Source organism: Terrapene carolina, unplaced genomic scaffold, assembly GCF_002925995.2.
Source record: "Terrapene carolina triunguis isolate 2854851 unplaced genomic scaffold, T_m_triunguis-2.0 Scaffold69, whole genome shotgun sequence".
NCBI lineage: Eukaryota > Metazoa > Chordata > Testudines > Emydidae > Terrapene > Terrapene triunguis.
In genome coordinates this window covers 42,202,019-42,222,719 of record NW_020664420.1, presented here as the reverse complement: position 1 = coordinate 42,222,719, position 20,701 = coordinate 42,202,019, and the positions used below count along the sequence as shown (strand labels likewise).

General features: G+C 41.1%; 1 protein-coding gene across 1 annotated transcript in view; it reads left to right on the top strand.

Annotated features, from left to right (window-relative positions):
- Positions 1-18,416, top strand: part of MCCC2 (methylcrotonoyl-CoA carboxylase 2) — a 77,673-nt gene extending 59,257 nt beyond the window's left edge. The window contains exons 15-17 of the mRNA XM_024219623.3: positions 386-500; positions 8,292-8,377; positions 18,006-18,416. Coding sequence (XP_024075391.1) covers positions 386-500; positions 8,292-8,377; positions 18,006-18,123 — 319 coding nt within the window. The 3' untranslated portion in view covers positions 18,124-18,416. The remainder of the gene's footprint in view (positions 1-385; positions 501-8,291; positions 8,378-18,005) is intronic.
- The last annotated feature ends 2,285 nt before the right edge of the window (positions 18,417-20,701 follow it).

Sequence of the window (20,701 nt, the reverse complement as noted above, 5' to 3'; positions counted from 1 at the left end):
AAATAGTGTTTTTGATGGCATCAATGCCTCTGGTTCTATTGAAGCTGCAGTTGTTAACTAAAGTAAAGAGTCATGTGACAGGTTTATTTGTTCTGTCTTGTGTGCTTTCTTGTTTGTTTTCGGGGTGGGGGGATGGAAGAGAAATGTTTAAGAAATGGAAACACTAGAGCCTTTAAAATTGGAAACAATGGAGCATATTTTTCAAACCCTATAACATGATGTTACAAACAATGGAGTATTGGTCTAGCTTAATTTACACTTCTAAAATAAACCCTGTCAATACAAATAACAGAATTGTTCACCTCAACAGTGTATTTTTAATTCTCTGGTAAAAAGCTGATCTTTGTGTTTTGTTTTAAGCTTGTTTAATGTTGTATTTTTTCAGTCCAAGATTTCTTTATATGTGGCCAAATGCTCGCATCTCAGTGATGGGAGGAGAACAAGCCGCAACTGTCCTGGCCACAGTAGCTAAGGACCAAAAAGCAAGGGAGGGGAAACAGGTACCGTCACTCTCTTCTGCTTACCCCTGATAAGATCCAGGCAAATGCCAAATGAAAGTAGAGACTCTTGGCCTACCCCTGGTATTATGGGTAGAATCATAGACTTTAAGGTCAGAAGGGACCATTATGATCGTCTAGTCTGACCTCCTGCACAACGCAGGCCACAGAAACTCACCCACCCACTCCTGTATCAAACCCCTAACCTATGTCTGAGCTATTGAAGTCCTCAAATCGTGATTTAAAGACTTCAAGGTGCAGAGAATCCTCCAGCAAGTGACCCGTGCCCCACGCTGCAGAGGAAGGCGAAAAACCCCCAAGGCCTCTGCCAATCTGCCCTGGAGGAAAATTCCTTCCCGACCCCAAATATGGCGATCAGCTAAACCCTGAGCATGTGGGCAAGACTTACCAGCCAGACACCCAGGAAAGTATTCTCTATAGTAACTCAGATCCCATTGGGCATATTGGGCCATTGGGCATATGAGTTTACCGCTAATAGTCAAAGATCAATTAATTGCCAAAATTAGGCTATCCCATCATACCATCCCCTCCATAAACTTATCAAGCTTAGTCTTGAAGCCAGATATGTCTTTTACCCCCACTGCTCCCCTTGGAAGGCTGTTCCAGACCTTCACTCCTCTGATAGTTAGAAACCTTTGTCTAATTTCAAGTCTAAACTTCCTGATGGCAAGTTTATATCCATTTGTTCTTGTGTCCACATTGGTATTGAGCTTAAGTAATTCCTCTCCCTCCCTGGTATTTATCCCTCTGATATATTTATAGAGAGCAATCATATCTCTCCTCAGCCTTCTTTTGGTTAGGCTAAACAAGCCACGCTCTTTGAGTCTCCTTTCATAAGACAGTTTTTCCATTCCTCGGATCATCCTAGTAGCCCTTCTCTGTACCTGTTCCAGTTTGAATTCATCCTTCTTAAACATGGGAGACCAGAACTGCACACAGTATTCCAGATGAGGTCTCACCAGTGCCTTGTATAATGGTACTAACACCTCCTTATCTCTACTGGACATATCTCGCCTGATGCATCCCAAGACCGCATTAGCTTTTTTCACGGCCATATCACGTTGGCAGCTCATAGTCATCCTGTGGTCAACCAATACTCCGAGGTCCTTCTCCTCCTCTGTTACTTCCAAATGATGCATCCCCAGGTTATAACAAAAATTCTTGTTATTAATCCCTAAATGCATGACCTTGCACTTTTCACTATTACATTTCATCCTATTACTATTAGTCCAGTTTACCAGGTCATCCAGATCTTCCTGTATAATATCCCGGTCCTTCTCTGTATTGGCAATACCTCCCAGCTTTGTGTCATCTGCAAACTTTATTAGCACATTCCCACTTTTTGTGCCAAGGTCAGTAATAAAAAGATTAAATAAGATTGGTCCCAAAACCAATCCCTGAGGAACTCCACTAGTAACCTCCCTCCAGCCTGACAGTTCACCTTTCAGTACGACCCGTTGTAGTCCCCCCTTTAACTAGTTCCTTATCCACCTTTCAATTTTCATATTGATCCCCATCTTTTCCAATTTAGCTAATAATTCCCCATGTGGAACCGTATCAAATGCCTTACTGAAATTGGGGTAAATTAGATCCACTGCATTTCCTTTGTCTAAGAAATCTGTTACCTTCTCAAAGAAGGAGATCAGGTTGGTTTGGCACGATCTACCTTTTGTACCATCATTCTCATCTAATCTTGCATTCTAGCTGGCTCACATTGTAATACCTTTCCTTTGAACTGCTAGAGTGCTATCACACAACATTTTAATTAAAGAACTAGAACAATATAAAATTCACATGGGACCCATTAAATGGATTAAAAGCTGTCTAACTGATAGGTCTCAATATATAATTGTAAATGGGAAATGGTCATCGAGCGGGTATGTTTCTAGTGGGGAGCCACAGGGATTGGTTCTTGGCCTACGCTATTTAACATTTTTGTATATGACCTGGAAGAGAACATAAAATCATTATTGATAAAGTTTGCAGATGACATGAAGATTTGGGGAGTGGTAAATAATGAAGAGGACAGGTCTCTGATTCAGAGTGATCTAGATTGCTTGATAAACTGGATTCAAGCAAACAACTTGCATTTTAATGTGGCTAAATGTAAATGTATATACCTAGTAACAAAGTATGTAGGCCATAGCTACATCTATCCTGGGAAGTACTGACTGAGAAAAATCTGAGGGTCATGGTGGATAATGAGCTAAACGTGAGCTCCCAGTGCCATGCTGTGGCCAAAAGGGCTAATGCAATCCTGGAATGCATAAACAGGGGATTCTTGAGTAGGGATGGAGAAGTTATTTTATTTTTGCATGTAGCACTGCTGGAATACTATGTGTCCAGTTCTGGTGTCCACAATTCAAGAAAGATGTTAAACTGGAGAGGGAACAGAGACGAGTCATAAGAATGATTAAAGGATTAGAAAACATGCTTATGGTGATAGACTCAAAGAGCTCAGTCTACCTAGCTTTACAAAGAACATTAAGGGGTAACTTGATCAGTTCATAAGTACCTACATAGGGAACAAATTTTTAATAATGGGCTTTTCAATCTATCAGACAAAGGTAGAATATGATCTAATGGCTGAAAATTGAAGCTATACAAATGCAGACTGGAAATAAGGTGTGCATTTTTAACAGTGAAGGTAATTAACCATTGGAACAATTTACCAAGAGTTGTGATGGGTTCTCCATCACTGATCATTTTTAAATCAAGATAGGATGTTTTTCTAAAAGGTTTGCTCCAGGGATTATTTTGGGGAAGTTCTATGACCTGATTTATACAGGATGTCAGACAAGATTATCACAATGGGCCTGTCTGGCTTTGGAATCTATGAATCTGACACTTAACAGTTTAAGGCTTCTGTTAATGCTGCTCACTGGTTTGACTAGCAGGGGGTGTTCATGAAATGCTAGTGCTTGCATCTTCCATATAGCAAGTGACTTGCCCTGTTACCACTGGCTTAGGAGACAATTACTTAAAAAAATTTTTTTTTTCAGGTTTTCTATCTCTTTGGGCCCTAGGGCCAGATCCTCAGCCCTCCCTCAGCTTAGCATTTGGAGATTCCCCGTGTGGGCAATTAGAGGAATATCTGAGAGCACAAAGTGTCTTTTTCCAATTACGTTTGCAGTGGCTGATTTCACCATTTTCATTTGAAATTTGTGGTATTTAAATAAGCCTGCAATTGTTTTGATTTAATAAATAAGCAAAGGAATTAGAAAACATCACTTGTGACTGTTTTTATATGATATTTCTTATGGTTATGTCAGGGCATCTTGATCACTAATACGAAATGGGAGACATCATCTATAGTTGCCATGGAAACTGAATACATCCTTAGATGTGAAATGATCTGTTTCAGTGTATTACAGAATAGTTTGGAGTCAAATGTAGAAACTCAATATTAATAATGAAACAGAAAATGGACATTGTCATTGGCTACGAACATTTTCCTTATTATCTATTAAACTAATATTTTGCATTAAAGTGTTTTTATTGTAATATTCATACTCAGAGTTTTTTATTGTGAATAACGATTAGGATAACGAGGCTTGTGGATTTTATCTCCCCATCTGCTTAGCATTCCAATTGCGTATAGCCTGAATACTTGGGCTGTATATGGGTAGAGTGAAATTCACCCTTCCTCTCTCTTCGCCTCGTTTTCCCCAATCTGTAGAATAGAGATAATACCATGAAGAGAAGTTGTGATACTGAATTAAAGTTAGTTTGTAAAATGTTTTCAGAACCTCAAATGAGACATGATATAAGTGTCATTTTATGTTTTTGTGGTTATAGTTAAGGAAAGCCAGAACTTTGTATTTATTAGCATTTATTTGCTGCCAAATACTGTAGTTGCCTTACAAAGCTTAAATTAAGAATATCAAGATGACAGTAAGAGATCAAAAACCATTCTCCCCTGTAGTATATCAGTCAGCTAGGCAACCAGGACAGGCACCCCAGTTCAGCAAAGCACTTGAGCATGTGCTTGAGTTTCATTGGTGCAAATGATTACACGAGGCTCAGGCCAGCTGAGAATCTGGACCATTGACTTTAATGGGACTGCTCACGTGCTTAAAGTTAACCAAATGCATAAGTGCTTTGTTGGATCAGGATCTCAATCATTTGGGAACATCTGGCCAAAGAAGTGCATCTTAAGGTCTTTCTGGAAGTGGCTAGGTTCATCCTTACCCTTAATTTCACAGGCAGTGAACTCCAGCGGTGTTGGGCTCAAGAGAAATAAAATATTGTGTATTGACAGAAGCAAATATATATATGAAAATAAATAAATGATCAAAATATTAACATAAGCACGATGTGTTTTGTTTACTTTTCAAAGTAATGGCTTGCAAAATTTGTTTTATTTTTTTAAAAATAATGTTCCAGATTCTCAGCTGATCCAACAAAGAATTTAAATACATGCTTAACTTTAAATGTAGGAATAGTCCCATTAACGGAAGTTGAGGAAGCAACACCAATTTGTGACAGCTGAGAATTTAGCCTGATATTTATATTTAATTAAAGATTTAAAAAAAGGGGGTATGAGATCCTCCTTCCATTCTAGTCCCTTTAGACCATGTGAAAGGTCTGCAGTCACAGACTAAAAGACCTGGATTGGCCGAGGGAGGATTTCCCCACTACAAGCACTGCAGATGACAGCTGTAAGGCTGCCTGCCAAGCATCCCCTCGCAAGCTCTGGTGTAGGCGGCATACTGGGATAGCAGGGGTATATTGGGACTGCAGTATGGGAGGTTGCCATAATTTAGGCTCCCAGGGCTGTTTAAATTACATTGTGTCTGGAACAGCCCAAGGTTAGGAGGGTTAGGAGATTCTGGCTTAAAGCAGAATCTCAGCTGAAAGAGAAGTCCAAAACCTGGTTTATTTTACTATATTTATCATTTAAAAAATAGTCTCAATAATTTTAAAATAGCTAATCTCAAATTACAGCACTTAAAAACTCTTAAATACATGACTAATAAGCAACTGAAAATGGAGATTGTATTAGACCTTTTTGACATGCATTAGGATAGAGTTGTTTTATCCTTTTTTACCCCAAAATTGTCAAGGTGCCTGTTTTAATTTTAATGCATGTCACTTGATACACTAAATTGAGAATTGTGGGTGGAGCAAGGTGAAAAATGCCTGGAGATGGTTTATGCAGTGTAATTCTAGCCGTGTCGGTCCTAGGATATTAGAGAGACAAGGTGGGTGAGGTAATGTTTTTTATTGAATCAATTTCTGTTGGTGAGAGCGACAAGCTTTCGAGCCACACTAAGGGGGGATATGATAGAGGTCTATAAAATCATGACTGGTATGGAGAAAGTAAATAAGGAAGTGTTATTTACTCCTTCTCATAACACAAGAACTAGGGGTCACCAAATGAAATTAATGGGCAGCAGGTTTAAAACAAACAAAAGGAAGTATTTTTTCACACAACGCACAGTCAATCTGTGGAATGCCTTGCCAGAGGATGTTGTGAAGGCCAAGACTGTAACGAGGTTCAAAAAAGAACTAGATAAGTTCATGGAGGATAGGTCCATCAATGGCTATTAGCCAGGATGGGCAGGGATGGTGTCCATAGCCTCTGTTTACCAGAAGCTGGGAATGGGAAACAGAGGATGGATCACTTGATGATTACCTGTTCTGTTCATTCCCTCTGAGGCACCTGGCATTGGCCACTGTCGGAAGACAGGATACTGGGCTAGATGGTCCTTTGGTTTGACCCAGTATGGCCGTTCTTATATTCTTACACACAGCTCTTCTTCAGGTCTGGGAAAGGTACAAGCATCGCAGCTACATGAAAGGGGGAACAGATTCTTTAGCATAAGTAGTTAGCACATATTCTAAGGGGCTATTCAAGGTAGAGTGGCCTGTTAGTACCTCTACAGTCATAGGACACACCTGAGGAAAAAATCCAAGACTGTTACCTGGAAATCATGCAAGAAATCCAGAACAACTGACCTCACCCCACTCCCACTGACAGCCATCCAACACAAAAATAAATAGTGGGGCAGAAGTACAGTCCCTTAGGCCTTGGCTACACTTGCAGCTGTACAGCGCTGTGAGGTAAACCTGTCTTCGTACAGCTGAGTAGGGAAAAGCGCTGCAGTCTGTCCACACTGACAGCTGACAGCGCAGTGGTGTGGCCACACTTGCCACATTTGCAGCTGTGTTGGGAGCGGTGCATTATGGTCAGCTATCCCAGCATTCATGTGGCTGCAACGTGCTTTTCAAAACGGGGGTGGGGGGGGGGGGTGGATTGTGACAGGGACTGTGGAGGAAGAGAGAGTGCTTTTTGGAGCATGTCAGCTCTCTATTTTGCAAGTTCCGAACTCCCGGCCCCCTGCTCATTCATTTACTCACTCAAAGCAAGCTGCAAACTGTTTGCTTTTCTCTGTGGTACGAGCTTTGAAACCGGCACTTCCGCATTCCTGCAGCCGGTCACAACAATGCAGAGGATTGGCCACTTGACAAGGTGATTAGTACAGCGCTGCAAGCGTTTACACTCACACCCGTGAGTCGTAGCCACTCCGCTGCAGCTGTTATTCCTCTCGGAGATGTGGAGTACCTGCAGCGGTGTACCCAGGGAGATACAGCGCTGTGCGTGCCCTGCCAGTGTGGACGGGGAGTGAGTTACAGCGCTGGAGGAGGCTTTACAGCGCTGTAACTTGCAAGTGTAGCCAAGGCCTTAGAGAGTAGAGATAATTCAGCTCCAGTGAGTGGTAGTCTTGATAAAGTGATGAAGTTTGGGTGTCGTGTAGTATCCATGTGTTGGGTATGGTGCCATGGTTGCTCCCAGAGGTGGTGTTCCGTGGGTTGTGGACACCACCACTCCTTCCAACCTCCTACCCATAGTTGTCACTTCCCACCCCATACTGTAACTCATATGGGTATCATCAAACTACAACCCATACTCAATGGGGACCACATCCTGAAAGAAATCTTTCCTGAACCACCCCTTCTGGCCTTCAAACAGCCCCCAACTTCTCCAAGCTCATAATCAGATGCAAGCTCCCCACAGACTAGAACGCACCAATTCAAAGCAGCACCAGACCCGGCCAGAACAACAGATGAAAAACTTGTAGACATATTTCCACTGCTACAATGATCAGTACCCCCCACAACACACCTTTCAAGATCCATGGATCCTACACATGCCAATTACAATATGTGGTATACCTAAATGTCCCAATATCAACTATGTGGTTAAATGAGTCAATCACTATGCTCTCTAATGAACTCACACAGGAAAATGATAAAAAACAAAAACACCCTATCACCCGTGGGTTCACACTTCTTTCACAAAGTGATCACTCTAAATCTTACCTATCCATTCTCATCCTCAAAGGAAACCTGCACAACACTTTCAAAAGATGAGCCTGGGAGCTTAAATTCATAACTCCGCTAGACTCTAAAAATCATGGACTGAACAGAGACACTGGATTTATGGCTTATTACAACAATCTGTAACCCACTAACCCCCTATTTTTGTATGTGCTAATTACTTTTGCCTAACAATCTGTTCCATCTAGCATTTAGCTGTGATGCTCTGAGTAACTTTCCCAGATCTGAAGAAGAGCTGTGTGTGGCTCGAAAGCTTGTCTCTCTCACCAACAGTAGTTGGTCCAATAAAAGACTTTGTCTCTGGAGATAGTCTAGCAAGTCACTTCTTGGCTGTTGTTTGAGGTGGGGATCTGATGTCATTGTGTAAGTAGGTATTTTGAAGAATTTCTTGTATAGACAGTGTTCAGTTACTTGCTTTATTCCCTACAGTTATCTGAGGCAGATGAAGCAGCTTTGAAGGAGCCAATCATTAGGAGGTTTGAAGAGGAGGGAAACCCTTATTATTCCAGTGCAAGGTAACATATAAATGACTATTCCCAGAACTTGATGATATAACCAGAATGTGTTAACACCTTTTAGATCTTAATGCTGAACAACAGACCAGTTACATATAATTTAAAACAATCTGGAACAAGGGTTTTGTTTAGTGTCCACAGGTACTATGCAATCCAAACCGTGGTTCCATCTATCTTGTTTCTGACAGCAGCCAGTACCTGATGCCTTAAAGGAAGGCGCATGTTTCCAGAATGCAGCAAGTTAGTTGTGTACCGCTATGTACGTGGGGATGTGGTGGAGAGGGAGATTCTTTATAGATTCCTGCAGCTGGTCATAGTATCCTATGAAGCATGACATTTGATTTCTCATATCATTGTTGTAGCTTGTAGAGCTATAAACATCAAGGATGATAAACTTACCCACTTTTTTCTGTGTCCAATTTTGTATTTGTGTATATCTGACCTTCCACGGGTTATTTGTGCACTGGGTAAAGGGACGTTGCTTTAATAATTCAAAGTATGCTTCCTTTTTCAACAGGTTATAAAGGATGGGTTTATATATTTTGAATACCTCAGTTAAATCCCTTTTAAGTCAAATGCCCTTACAGGCTAAATGATCATAGTCTGTGCAACCTTCCTTTTCATGTAAACCTCAGCATGTTACTATTTGTCCTCCTTCTTGGGTTCTTTTTAATTCCTTTTTATAGCTTTCTTGAGGTGAGGTGATCAAGTATATGGGCACGCTATTCTGGAGTAGGGCACATACCATTAAAATATAAATAATGTGTTCTCTTTTCGTTTTATAGTGAGCATATATACTGCAACCTTCTGACATGTTTGACACTTCTCTCCACTTCCAACTCCATATTTACCGTCTTGATAATGACTGATACTACTTTTTTGATGTTACCAAATTCTTTACTGATGCCACCACTAAAATTTTGTGCATGTGTTGATCTTCTGTTGCATTTATTATTGTAAATCATTTTCGTTGCCCTCCCATGCCTCTCATCACTCAGGTCTGTTCAAAATGCTGACAGGAAAATCATCTTCTGATCACATCAGTCCTCCCATGAATCCTTCTAAAGGGTTCCTTACCCTTAGGCTATCAAATTCAAGTTCTTTGTCTTTACTTACAAAATACTACATCATTTTTCCTTATATCTCTGGCTATGTCTACACTACAGATGCTGCAGTGACACAGCTGTGGCATTGCAGCTTTGCTGTTGTAACACCACAGCGTAGACATTCGCTACAGTGATGTAGGGTTATTTTTCCGTCACTATAGGTAATCCACTCCTTCGAGAGGCGGTAGCTAAGTCAACGGAAGACTGGGTGTTAGGCAGACCAAATATGTCACACAGGGCACAAAATTTTTCACAGTCGTGAGTGACGTAGCTAGGTGAATCCAATTTTTAGGTGTAGACCAGGCCTCTGTTTCTATTTCCACTACTCCTAACCATTCCCTACATCCTTCTCTCTTTCTTTCTTTTGCCATATGGTACCGTTGTAGTCTCTTCCCTGGCTTGCCTTATCTCTCATCATGCTGCCTGCTTCTCCTTGTTCTCAATTTCACTAATGGCAACGTACACAGCTTATAAAAAGAATTGCAACACAGTTAACAACAAGCATTATTCCAAAATCTAACGGTCTATTCCTTAAGTCTTACAAGTTCTGATTAACTAGCTACCTGTAGTGGGTCTATGTTGTGACCCCTGGTGTCTTCCTTCAAATCTCTCCTTAAAACTCAAGTAATTTGCTCCTACCCTTTTCTCACCAGTGATTCCTACACCCAATTATTTTTAATGGCAGTGACCCCAAGTATTGTATTTACTTTCATCTTTTGCTTATGGTAGTAAATAAATGAATACATTTGAATAAAGATATAGACTATGCTAAAAGTTAGCAAGAAGTTTCTCTTTTGGTAAATCCACAGAGTATGCTTAGAATTCTTTAATTCCAGACACACTCTGTCAGCAGGGGTAAATTTGCATTGTTACAATTGTAAATGTGATCAGTTTAAACACTTTAATAAAAGTATGTTAACAGGTGTTTGTAAGCATTAAGCTCCTATATTGAAGTAGTTTCTATCCATATGTCAACTCCTAGTAATTATGTAGACACAAAGCAATCTGTTTTGTTTGGGTTTTTTTACTCTCAGGTTAGGGTATTATTTATGAAGTCATAAATTATTACTAATATGTATTGATCGGTGACATGATGACTTGCACGCTTCATCTATTTTTTAGCCAATTGAAGTTTTATAAGATTTGCTTTGAGTATAGATAGAGACTGTGGACCAGGTCCTCAGCTAGTATAAATCAGTGTGGTTCAATTAAAGTCAATAGAGCTAGTTTGGTTTGTACCAATTGAGGATCTGGCCCTATATCACTCTTACAAAGCCTCGGATTTATCCCTCTGGCAGAGAGAAAAATTACAGTAAGGATTTTAATTTTTTATGATTGGATTGTAAGCAGAAGAATTTTTCACTGAACTAATTACATTAAAAAATTACAGTCAGGGTATCTGTATTTAAACCAAATCCATAATCTCCTGGAGGAGAAAATGAACTCTTTGATTTTGTTAATATCCACTGGAATCTCATTCATAATCTCTTTGAACTGAGGACTGAAAAATTATTGGATTTATTAGGCGTGCAACATGTGTACAGTTGTGATGTAAAAAACAACTCAATTTCCCCCAAAACAGCCCACAGCTCATTGTTAATATTTAGAGCAGTAGTTATGTGTAAGGAGAGAGATTTAAATATTAGCCTAGGGCCCACATTTTTAAAAAATGGCTGTTTACATTCTCAAGGATGTCAAGTGATTTTTGGGTGCTTAGCTTGCGACATCTTAAAGGGTGCTCAGCAGTTTCTGAAAGTCAGGCTCCTGCAACTTGGGTACCTAAAATAACTAGTCATTTTGAAAAATTTAGGCCCCAAACCCATATTTGGATACCTAAATAAGTGGTCTAATTTCAGTGGGAGCTGCTGAGTACTCAGCAAGGAATCTAACTTTAGGCATCCTTTTAAAAAAAAATCTTCACCTAATTCTTCAGTCAAGGGAGGGCAGATAGTTTGTTTGTTAATAAAATACTGTCCCAAAATGAGCTAGGAGCTTCACAGTCATAAAATAAGACAAGTCTCTGGCCTGAAGACCTTACAGTCTAAGGGCAGGCCTACACTTAAAACACTGCATCAGCACAGCTGCATTACTGTAGCGCTTAAGTGAAGACTCTCCTACATTGATGGGAGAGCTTCTCCTGTTAGCATAGTTAATCTCTTCCGTGAGAGGCGGTAGCTATGTCGATGGAAGAAGCTCTCCCACCGACATAGCGCTGTCTACACCGGAGGTTAGGTCAGTATAATGATGTTGCTCAGGGATGTGGATTTTTCACACCCCTGAGCGACTTAGTTCTACTGATGTAAGTCTATAGTGTAAACCTGGTCTAAGACCCTGAATATACATGGTCTGGGAGCCCTCAATTCCCACCTATTCTTTTTTTCCTGTGGAAAGAATTGTGCACCTTAATAGGGTCGTCTTCTAACTGTGCCCAGTATTCATACCTGTCCCCACCAATCATGTCGTTGTATGCCTACTCCCTTCATACACTTCATTTTCCTCAGTAAGATCTCAGAGTTTGGATTAAGACACTAAGCTTTACACTACAATTTTGGCAGTTTGGTGGCCTAGTCCAGTCACCAATGATATAAAGTATTATTTACTCCTGAGGGAATTCTGTGCCAAAAAATTAAAAATTCTGTGCACAGTATTTTAAAATTCTGCAAGTTTTATTTGTCAATAAATAAATGCAGAGGCTCCAGCATGGCAGTGGGATCATAGGCCACTGACTGCTTGAAGGTGGGAGATCACCCTGCAGTCCCTCCCCTCCCCGGGACACGGACTCAGTGATGAGGCTGCACACGACCCTGACACAGCACAGTGGCTGGGCCTGCCCCAGAAATACCCTGGGCCCCTGCCCCTCTGCGCCAGGTGCACCAGGTGTGGGGCAGGCAGGCTCAACAAGGCAGGATTCAAGTGTGGAGGGGCTCAGTGTGGGGGGATCCAGGTGTGGGGTGAGAGGGTTCTGTAAGGGACAGTCTGGGTGCAAGCAGGTCAGTGAGGGGTCTAGGCATGAAGGAATCTGGATGCACAGAGGCTCATTGGGGGGATTCCAGGTGCAGGGGCAATAGGACTCTACAGGGGCATCCAGGTGAAGGTGGTTGGAGCTCAGCAGGGGGTCTGGGTGGGGGGAGTCTCAGTGGAGGGGTCTGGGTGCTGGGGGAATGGGGCTTGGGGGGTGGGAGTCTGGGTGCAGCTAGTTGCGGGTCAGTGGGGTGGGGGTCTGGATGTGAGGGCTCGGGGGTGGGGCTTGTCAGAGTGGGGGTTTGAGTGCAGGGAGCTCAGTGGGGGGTGGTCTGGGTGCAGAGGTGAGGGTCTGGAAGCAGGGGGTCTTGTTGCAGGGAGGCTCCAGCTGCGCAAGGGTTGAGGTTCAGTGGGATGGGGTTCGGGTATGGAGGGCTGAGGGGGGGTCTGGGTATACAGGGTGAGGTTTGGCAGGAGGGGTCCAGGTATGGGAGGTCCGGATGCATGGGGGTTGGGCAGATGAGGGAGCAACTCCTGGTACAGTGACCCCTCCCCCTGTGGCTGAGGAGAGATAGGGGCAGGAAGCAGGGGAGGATGCTGAACTTCTTGCAGCCGGCGGGAGGATTCTGGGGGTGGGTCTGACACAGCCCTATTACTCAGGGGAAGAGGAAGCCCTGTCCTCTCCCACCTCCAGCTCAGCTGGGACTGTCAGCTGATCCCGGCGCAGGGTAGGGACCACTGGCTGGGGTGTCCCCAGCCCTGCGGTGATTTACCTCTCCGCTGACTGCTCTGGGTGCCTGAAACGATGTACTTGTGCTGCTAGGGAGGGGTGCATGACCGCTCTTGCAGCTTGCCTTTGCTTCCCTGTCAGAAAATCCTTTTTCTGCAGGAAAGCAAAGAAATCTGCAGAGGATATGAATTCTGCGCACGCGCAGTGGCGCAAAATTCCCCCAGGAGTAATTATTACAAGCACTGCAGAAATTGATGTTTCCCCTGCATGAAGTAGGGGCTAGAGACACTTTGCTTCCATTAGCCAACAAATTTGCATGCAGGCATAACAATATGTTTACTGAATGTCACATGCTGCAGTGTACGAAGGAAAAGTAACCCACTTCCTCAGTGCAATGGTCAGTTTTCTGGGAGGAGATAATTCCTTCCTGACTCCAAACATGGCAATCAGTCTTGCCACCTGTGTAGTCAAGTGAGAATCAACCCAGCCAAGTGCTGGGCATCAGGTCATGAAATCAAAACTGGATTCTGCCCAAACTGGCTTTGTCTTGTGCTAATCAGACCAACAAGATGCCTCCAGTAAGGGGACAGGGGGTTGTAGGCGGAAATAATGTCTGAATTCGTTTTGATCACTGCATGAGACAGGCAGTGTTTGAATCTACCTTGCACTGTCCTGTTGGTAAATGTGTATGAAGTTATATAGTCTCTGTCCACGCTCTTGGGGCCTGATTCAAAGCCCATTGAAGTCAGTGGGATGCGTTCAATTGACTTCTGTGGGCTTTGAGGCCCTTGAGCAATAAATTTGAAAGTAAAGAAGAAAAATGCTTTTATGGTCTTAAAATGGAAGCATATTTCCCTATTTGCTTTGTGTATGCAATTTTGCTTATAAATTATAATTTGTTATCTTCAGGATGTCAATATACTTCCCCTTAGTTGTGTTTTCTAATCAAATTTTAATCAATTGTCTGAATAGAACCTTTCACTCTGAACAGTCTTAATTAACGAGAGTCGTTAGCCAGCTCCCTTTTTAATGAGCTATATTAATCTGCTTACAGGTTTCCAAATGGAGTTTAATCAGTTTATGTTGTAACAAATTACATGGGCCATTTTCTTTTCTGGTCTGTTTGTTTCTTTTACTCAGAGTCCCTGTTCTGAATATTTTATGAACATAGATGTGATTCATGTTCTAGCATTGGGTTTTTAATAGGATGTTTAATGTTATGTCCCAATACAGAAGACAGTTTTCTTTAAACAAAGAAAAGCAGAAGGTAGTGGTGACCTTGAAAGCAATCTTTACCTTATACAGTGTAAAATCTTTGAGGCTGTCAATAAAAGCTAGTTTGTCATTACAAAAAACAAGTATTCTATTAAAAAAAAAGGGCGTGTAAAGTTTTGAAAGGTCTTTATTACAGCAATAGCCTTTTATAAGGCTGAACTTCTGAGGTTAATTGCTTTGGGCCAGCAACACTTTCTTAATATAACTTATCCCACAAAAATACAGTTACATTAAACCTCTTTAATGGATTTGAAATATTTCATTCAATTTTGATGGTTTTACTAAAAGAGATTGAAAAATCATTACACCAAATAGTGCGGTACATCTGAATACTGCAGGTCCCTTCCAGAAGGACCAAACAAACATGTAACTATCAGAAAATTGAAATGAAATCACACTTAGAACAAAGAGAAATCACTATAAATAGTTAATTTTTATTATCCTTTTAAGATTATGAGGAGCAGGGTGACTGAGGGTTTGATCTCATGAAACTAGTTCACTGAGATATCCCAATGATTATCCCACTGTGCCAAGAAATTAAGCTGATCAAAACTAAATCAGATTCTAATGGGTAATAAAAATAATAAATAAAAATAATGATAGCTCAGTGGTTTGAGCATTGGTCTGCTAAACCCAGGGTTGTGAATTCAGTCCTTGAGGGGGCCATTTAGGGATCTGGGGCAAAAATCTGTCTGGGGATTGGGCCTGCTTTGAGCAGGGGGTTGGACTAGATGACCTCCTGAGGTCCCTTCCGACCCTGATATTCTATGATTCTATGAATGCATTTTTATGTGAAATTTGTAGTGAAAACTGCAGAAGTGTTCTTGGTAACATGTATTCTCTGATGTTACAAAATGTTGGCCATGTATATCTTAGACAGTGATCCCATTGACATTTTCTTAAACTGGGGTTTTATGCATAGATATGGGACACACTCATTATTCCTGAAGAGTTTAAGGCCTGACATAACTTCCATTAAAGTCAATAGAAACACTAGTCCTGTTGACTTCAGTGGGGGTTAGATTGGTCCTCTAGCTCTTCTGAGCTCAAGAGTTTTCTAATTATACTTTTGTTTTGTGTTTCACTGCTGTGGCTTAAGGAGAAAAAGCACCTAATTTGAGCACTTAATTTTTCAATGTAACACTATTGTTAAAATACACCAAAAGGTTGTAATTAATGAATGATTATTATTAAAAACCCCAATTTAGAAAAGCACTTAATCACATACTTAGCTCAAAGCATGTGCTTACACTCTATCAAATTTAGTAGGACATAAGTGTGTGCTTAAGTGCTTTCCTGAATAGGGATGCTTTCCTGAATCACATCCTAACACCCTGACAACATGTGTTATGCTATCCAGCACACAAGCACAGACAGTGTGTCGCTATCCTACAACAGGATCTGCTAGTGTGACTCCATGTGGGTGTAAGAGTGCCTGCTAGCAGCTCTCATTGGGGGATAGGAGCCAGAGGGTACATCTACATGACAAAAAAAGCAACCAAACAAAAACGCCAGGGAAGCTAGTCTCAGAGCCCAGGTTAACTGACTCAGGCTCATGGAGCTTGTGCTACAGGGCTAAAAAGAGCAATGTAAATATTACTGCTCCGACTGAGGGCTGGGCTCAGAGGCCCTGCCTCCCTCTCCAGATTTCAGAACCTGGGCTCCTCCCTAAGGAGCTATTTTTAGTCCCTTAGCATGAGCCCTGTGAGCACGAGTCAGTTGACCTGGGTTCTGAGACTTGCTATCATGTAGATGTACCCATAGAGACAAACAGAGAGAGGACAGGATACAGACTGGAAAATCCAGAGAAGGGAAAAGGTTAACTAATAGGTTTGTTGAGTTTTTATATTTGTTGGTTTTAATATACACCTCTACCCCGATATAACGCTGTCCTCGGGAGCAAAAAAATCTTACCGTGTTATAGGTGTTATATCGAACTTGCTTTGATCCGCCGGAGTGCGCAGCCCCACCCCGCCGGAGCACTGCTTTACTGCGTTATATCCGAATTCGTGTTACATCGGGGTAGAGGTGTAGTTTGTTTCTTGGGAGCATCTTGGAGAAGTGAGTTTCTGGATATCCTGTTTTGAGTGTACCCAAGTTGTAATAGAGAAAATGTAATTAGATATTTTAAAAATTATTTGCTGTGACTTGGTGAAAGTGACGCTAACAACAAATGCTAAACTAAAACAAATTTACAAAATTGTTGCAAACTTCTATTGGTGACTAAGACTCATGAATACTTATTTACATACACTATGCAGTTCTCTTTATTCTCTTCTTTTGTATTGAGGTAAGTGTGCTAAATGTTTTCTTTCCTGTGTAATTTGATTTAAAAAAACAACAAACTAATCCTCAAACAATATAAAATTGACAACTTGAAACTTTAGCCAGAAGGGAAGAATATTTTTGTTCTTGATTAAAAATTCAGTGTTGACTACCCATTGTTTTAAAATAACATGAAAGGATCATCACTTTCAAAAACTAATTTACCAAAAGCAGAGCAGTAATTTTAAAGACACAGAATAAAATTGTCAGACATGACAACAATGTAATAATCTCAGAAAAGATTGCAAAATAAGTTGCTCTCTTTGGGCATGGGGAAGGGAATCCTTTTTTTTTTAGATATTTCATGTTGTGTTGCAGTCCCTCAGCTGGTTAAAATTCACATTGATTTAAATGGGACTTTAGCTGCAATAGGACTTCAGCATCTGGTTCTAAACAAAGTACCTAGGGAAGGTAGCTGTACAACATATACAATTTTTAGGACGTTTAGAATTTTTGCTAGGGAGTTCATTTGGAGCGGGATGGAACTCTTTTGGCGCTGAGCTTGCAAACAGTCCCATGTGTGCTTAACTTCAATTGCTTGCATGCTTAATATTAAGCAGGTGCAGAAGTGCCTGTCAATTGGGAGGTTAGTTGTTTGGAATTCAAAGGTGTTTTTTTGTTACTGTGGCATAGCTTTATGAATTCATTGCTTTCAGGGACTTCACTATGGCACAGATTAATTTACAACTGTTTAGAAATAGACTTCAGTAAAGAAGATTAGTGAAATAATTGTTGGCAGTCCATAAAAAATATACTCCAGCACTTTAAATCCTTATGCTTTCATAACTAAACATCTTGAGTTGACAGCTAGGATAAGCCAAATAATGTTTATTAATGATGTTAATTTACTTTTTAGAATATAGTTACCAACAGGATGGGGAGCCATTTTCATGACATTTTTTTCTCTCGAATTTAGGATGCCATTTTCATACTGAAAAAATAGTATGAATAATCCCATTTAAAGTAGGTAGAGATTATTCTAGTCATTTATTTTGAACTGTATAGTTAAATCTAGAAGACAAATTATACAAATAATAAAAAAGTAGGCACGAAATTTTGCTTTGTTGTATCAGCATAAATACGAAGTAGCTCAATTGTCTTAAATCAGAATTTGGCCCTTTTTTTATCCACTTCCTCCAATAGAAATATTTATTTACTTCTGTGTGGCTGAAGGCCTATCTCTTGTAAACTGTTTATATAATTCTTCTTTTCTTGTTTGGTCTAATTTCAGATTATGGGACGATGGAATTATTGACCCCGCTAATACAAGACTTGTTTTGGGTCTGAGTCTTAGTGCAGCACTAAATGCACCCACCAAGAGGACAGAATTTGGAGTTTTCAGGATGTGATCTAAATGACTTTTCAGAACACCCTTGTACATTTTTAATCAAGGTTAAAGATTAAATGTACACAGGTAATTCTGAGGAGTTCATACATTTAGATTTTTGATATAACAATTTTCATACTTTCATGCTTAAGTATTTTTTTTAATATCGTCTGGGATCAGTGCATACATCGTTTCTGTAATACTGAATTTTGCATTTGGGTGAATAAATTGTAACTATCAGCATTAAGCTAGATCTGTTTGTCAGAGAATTACTGCTATGATCTCTTAACCATTAAAATTACATCCATGAAATGAGTTCTGTTTCTGGTGTTTCTCTGTGTTTGCTCCTTTTAAATCCACATTTTACCTCCAAAATGTAGAAATTACTCTTGCAGTCAGACAAACCACCTCCCCCAACTGCCACATATTCTGCTTTTCTGCGAAGAGAATTACAGTGAAGACAGCCAATGGGCATAAGACAGCATGAAATTGTATATTGTGTACCTATTAATCATTGGCATTCTGGTCTTTCTCTGTTGTCTTTTCCCCCAACATACATTACTTTTCTGTATTATCACCTGAAATTAAAACAATTAACAGTGAATCTGATGGATGCTAGCCAAGCTGCATTAAACTTGTTGGGAGAGCTAACAAAGGCATATTGGTGTCAGTGGGTGTTGTTGATGCTCAGCACTTTTGAAAACTGGACCACTTTCTCAGGTGCCTAAGACCCCTCTGTGACGGGTTTCCCCCTCGGGTGCCATCTAGAACTGGGGTATCACTGAGCGTGCCTGACCCACCAGCCTGAGCTCCCTTTACACTGTATTGCTGACAAGCTCTCAAGCCCCTTCTAGCACACATACAAATAGGGACACACCCAGCTGCAGTTACACACCGACTTTGTGAGCAGCTCTGCATGGGAAGACTTCAGCTAAGGAATTTCCCAGTTACTCAGGTACGCCCCCCTGAGGTGTAAACCCAAAATTATACCATCTTGCGCTGCACAGGGAACTGTACAGTGTAAGCTCATGAAATTCGTCCCCTCCCTCAGTGTGGAGAGGAATATACATAGCTTTCTGCCCCAAGTTATGATTCCCACACTCACTGGTTTTAGACAAAGGAAAAACAAATTTATTAACTACAAAAGATAGATTTTAAGTGATTATAAGGGATAGCAAACAGATCAAAGCGGATTACCTAGCAAATAAACAAAACCACAATCTAAGCTTAATATACAAAAGAGATTGGATATGAATAGCAGATCCTCACTCTAAGAGATGATACAAGCAGGCTGCAGATTCTTAAGTGGCAAGCTGCACTGGCTTACAGCTTGGAATCCCTGGGTGTTCCATTCACAGGCTAAAAATCCCTTTAGCCTGGGTCCAGCACTTCTCGCAGTTCCCTCTTTGTTCCTCAGGTGTTTCCAGGAGTCTCTTTGGGTGGGGAGTCAGTGAAGAGCCACAATGATGTCACTCTCCTGCCTTATATAGCTTTTGCATATGGCGGGAACCCTTTGTTTCAAAGCTTGATTCCCACGTCAGTCAGTGGAAAAGCACTGGTATCTCAAGATGGAGTCCAGCACCAGTTCCTTGTAGTCTCACAGCGGCCATGAGTCGGAGGCTATTTGTAGCATCCTCAGGAAGCCCCCCACGCACACACACGGTGGGCAATAAGCGCCTTCTAAGGCCTATTGTTCTTCCTAATAGTTCATTAACTTTAATGGGCCCTTCCCAACCAGCCATCTAGACTGAGAGCATTTTGTCTAGTCGGCGTTCCCCATGTGTAAACACGATTGTAATACAGATACATAGTCAATATTCCTAACTTCGGATACAAAAATGATACATGCATACAAATAGGATAATCATATTCAATGATTCCAATGATATCTCACATGACCTATCCTGCATAAAATACATTATGATTGATATATTCATATAATATCTCTATGAAGAATATGGAGTGCAGTGTCACACCCTCCCTGGCAGTATGATCCTCCTGGGTAATTGTGGCTCCACATGGGCTCAGCAGTCTGCCCACATGGCTCACGATGCCAAATTTTAAGCACATGCTTAAATCTCATTGACTTTAATGGGTTTAAGCACATGCTTAAGTGCTTTGTTGAATCAGGACTTAACATTTCAGTGTAATGTGATGCTTTGTTAGAGTTCTAGGGCTAACATATTTTTGTGTATATTTAATATAATGTAACTTGCAGAGCCTAAATGTCAAGCATGGCAATTACTCTTTCCAGAGTTAGGGGTTGAAGATTGTGCCATGTGTCACTGGAGAAAGGTAATTTTTCCTTAGCTTGGTATTCTGAATGCCCAAACCTCAGGTAGGTGAATGCCAAATTGGATGGCTAGTGCTGTTACTCATGACTGGGGACCAAATACCTGCATAATTCAGCTACTCAGATGCTGATCCTATTTAGTCCCTACCCTGGCCTGTGGGGAGAAGAAACCACCAGGAGAGCATGCCAGTGCTGGCTTTCCCTGGCTTGTGGAGTAGAGGGGAGAAGTTCCCCTGGTCCCAGAAGGGTGAAGGAAAGAAATTCACCCGGCTACCTCTCATCTAGACTCCTTGGGGAATGGGAGAGC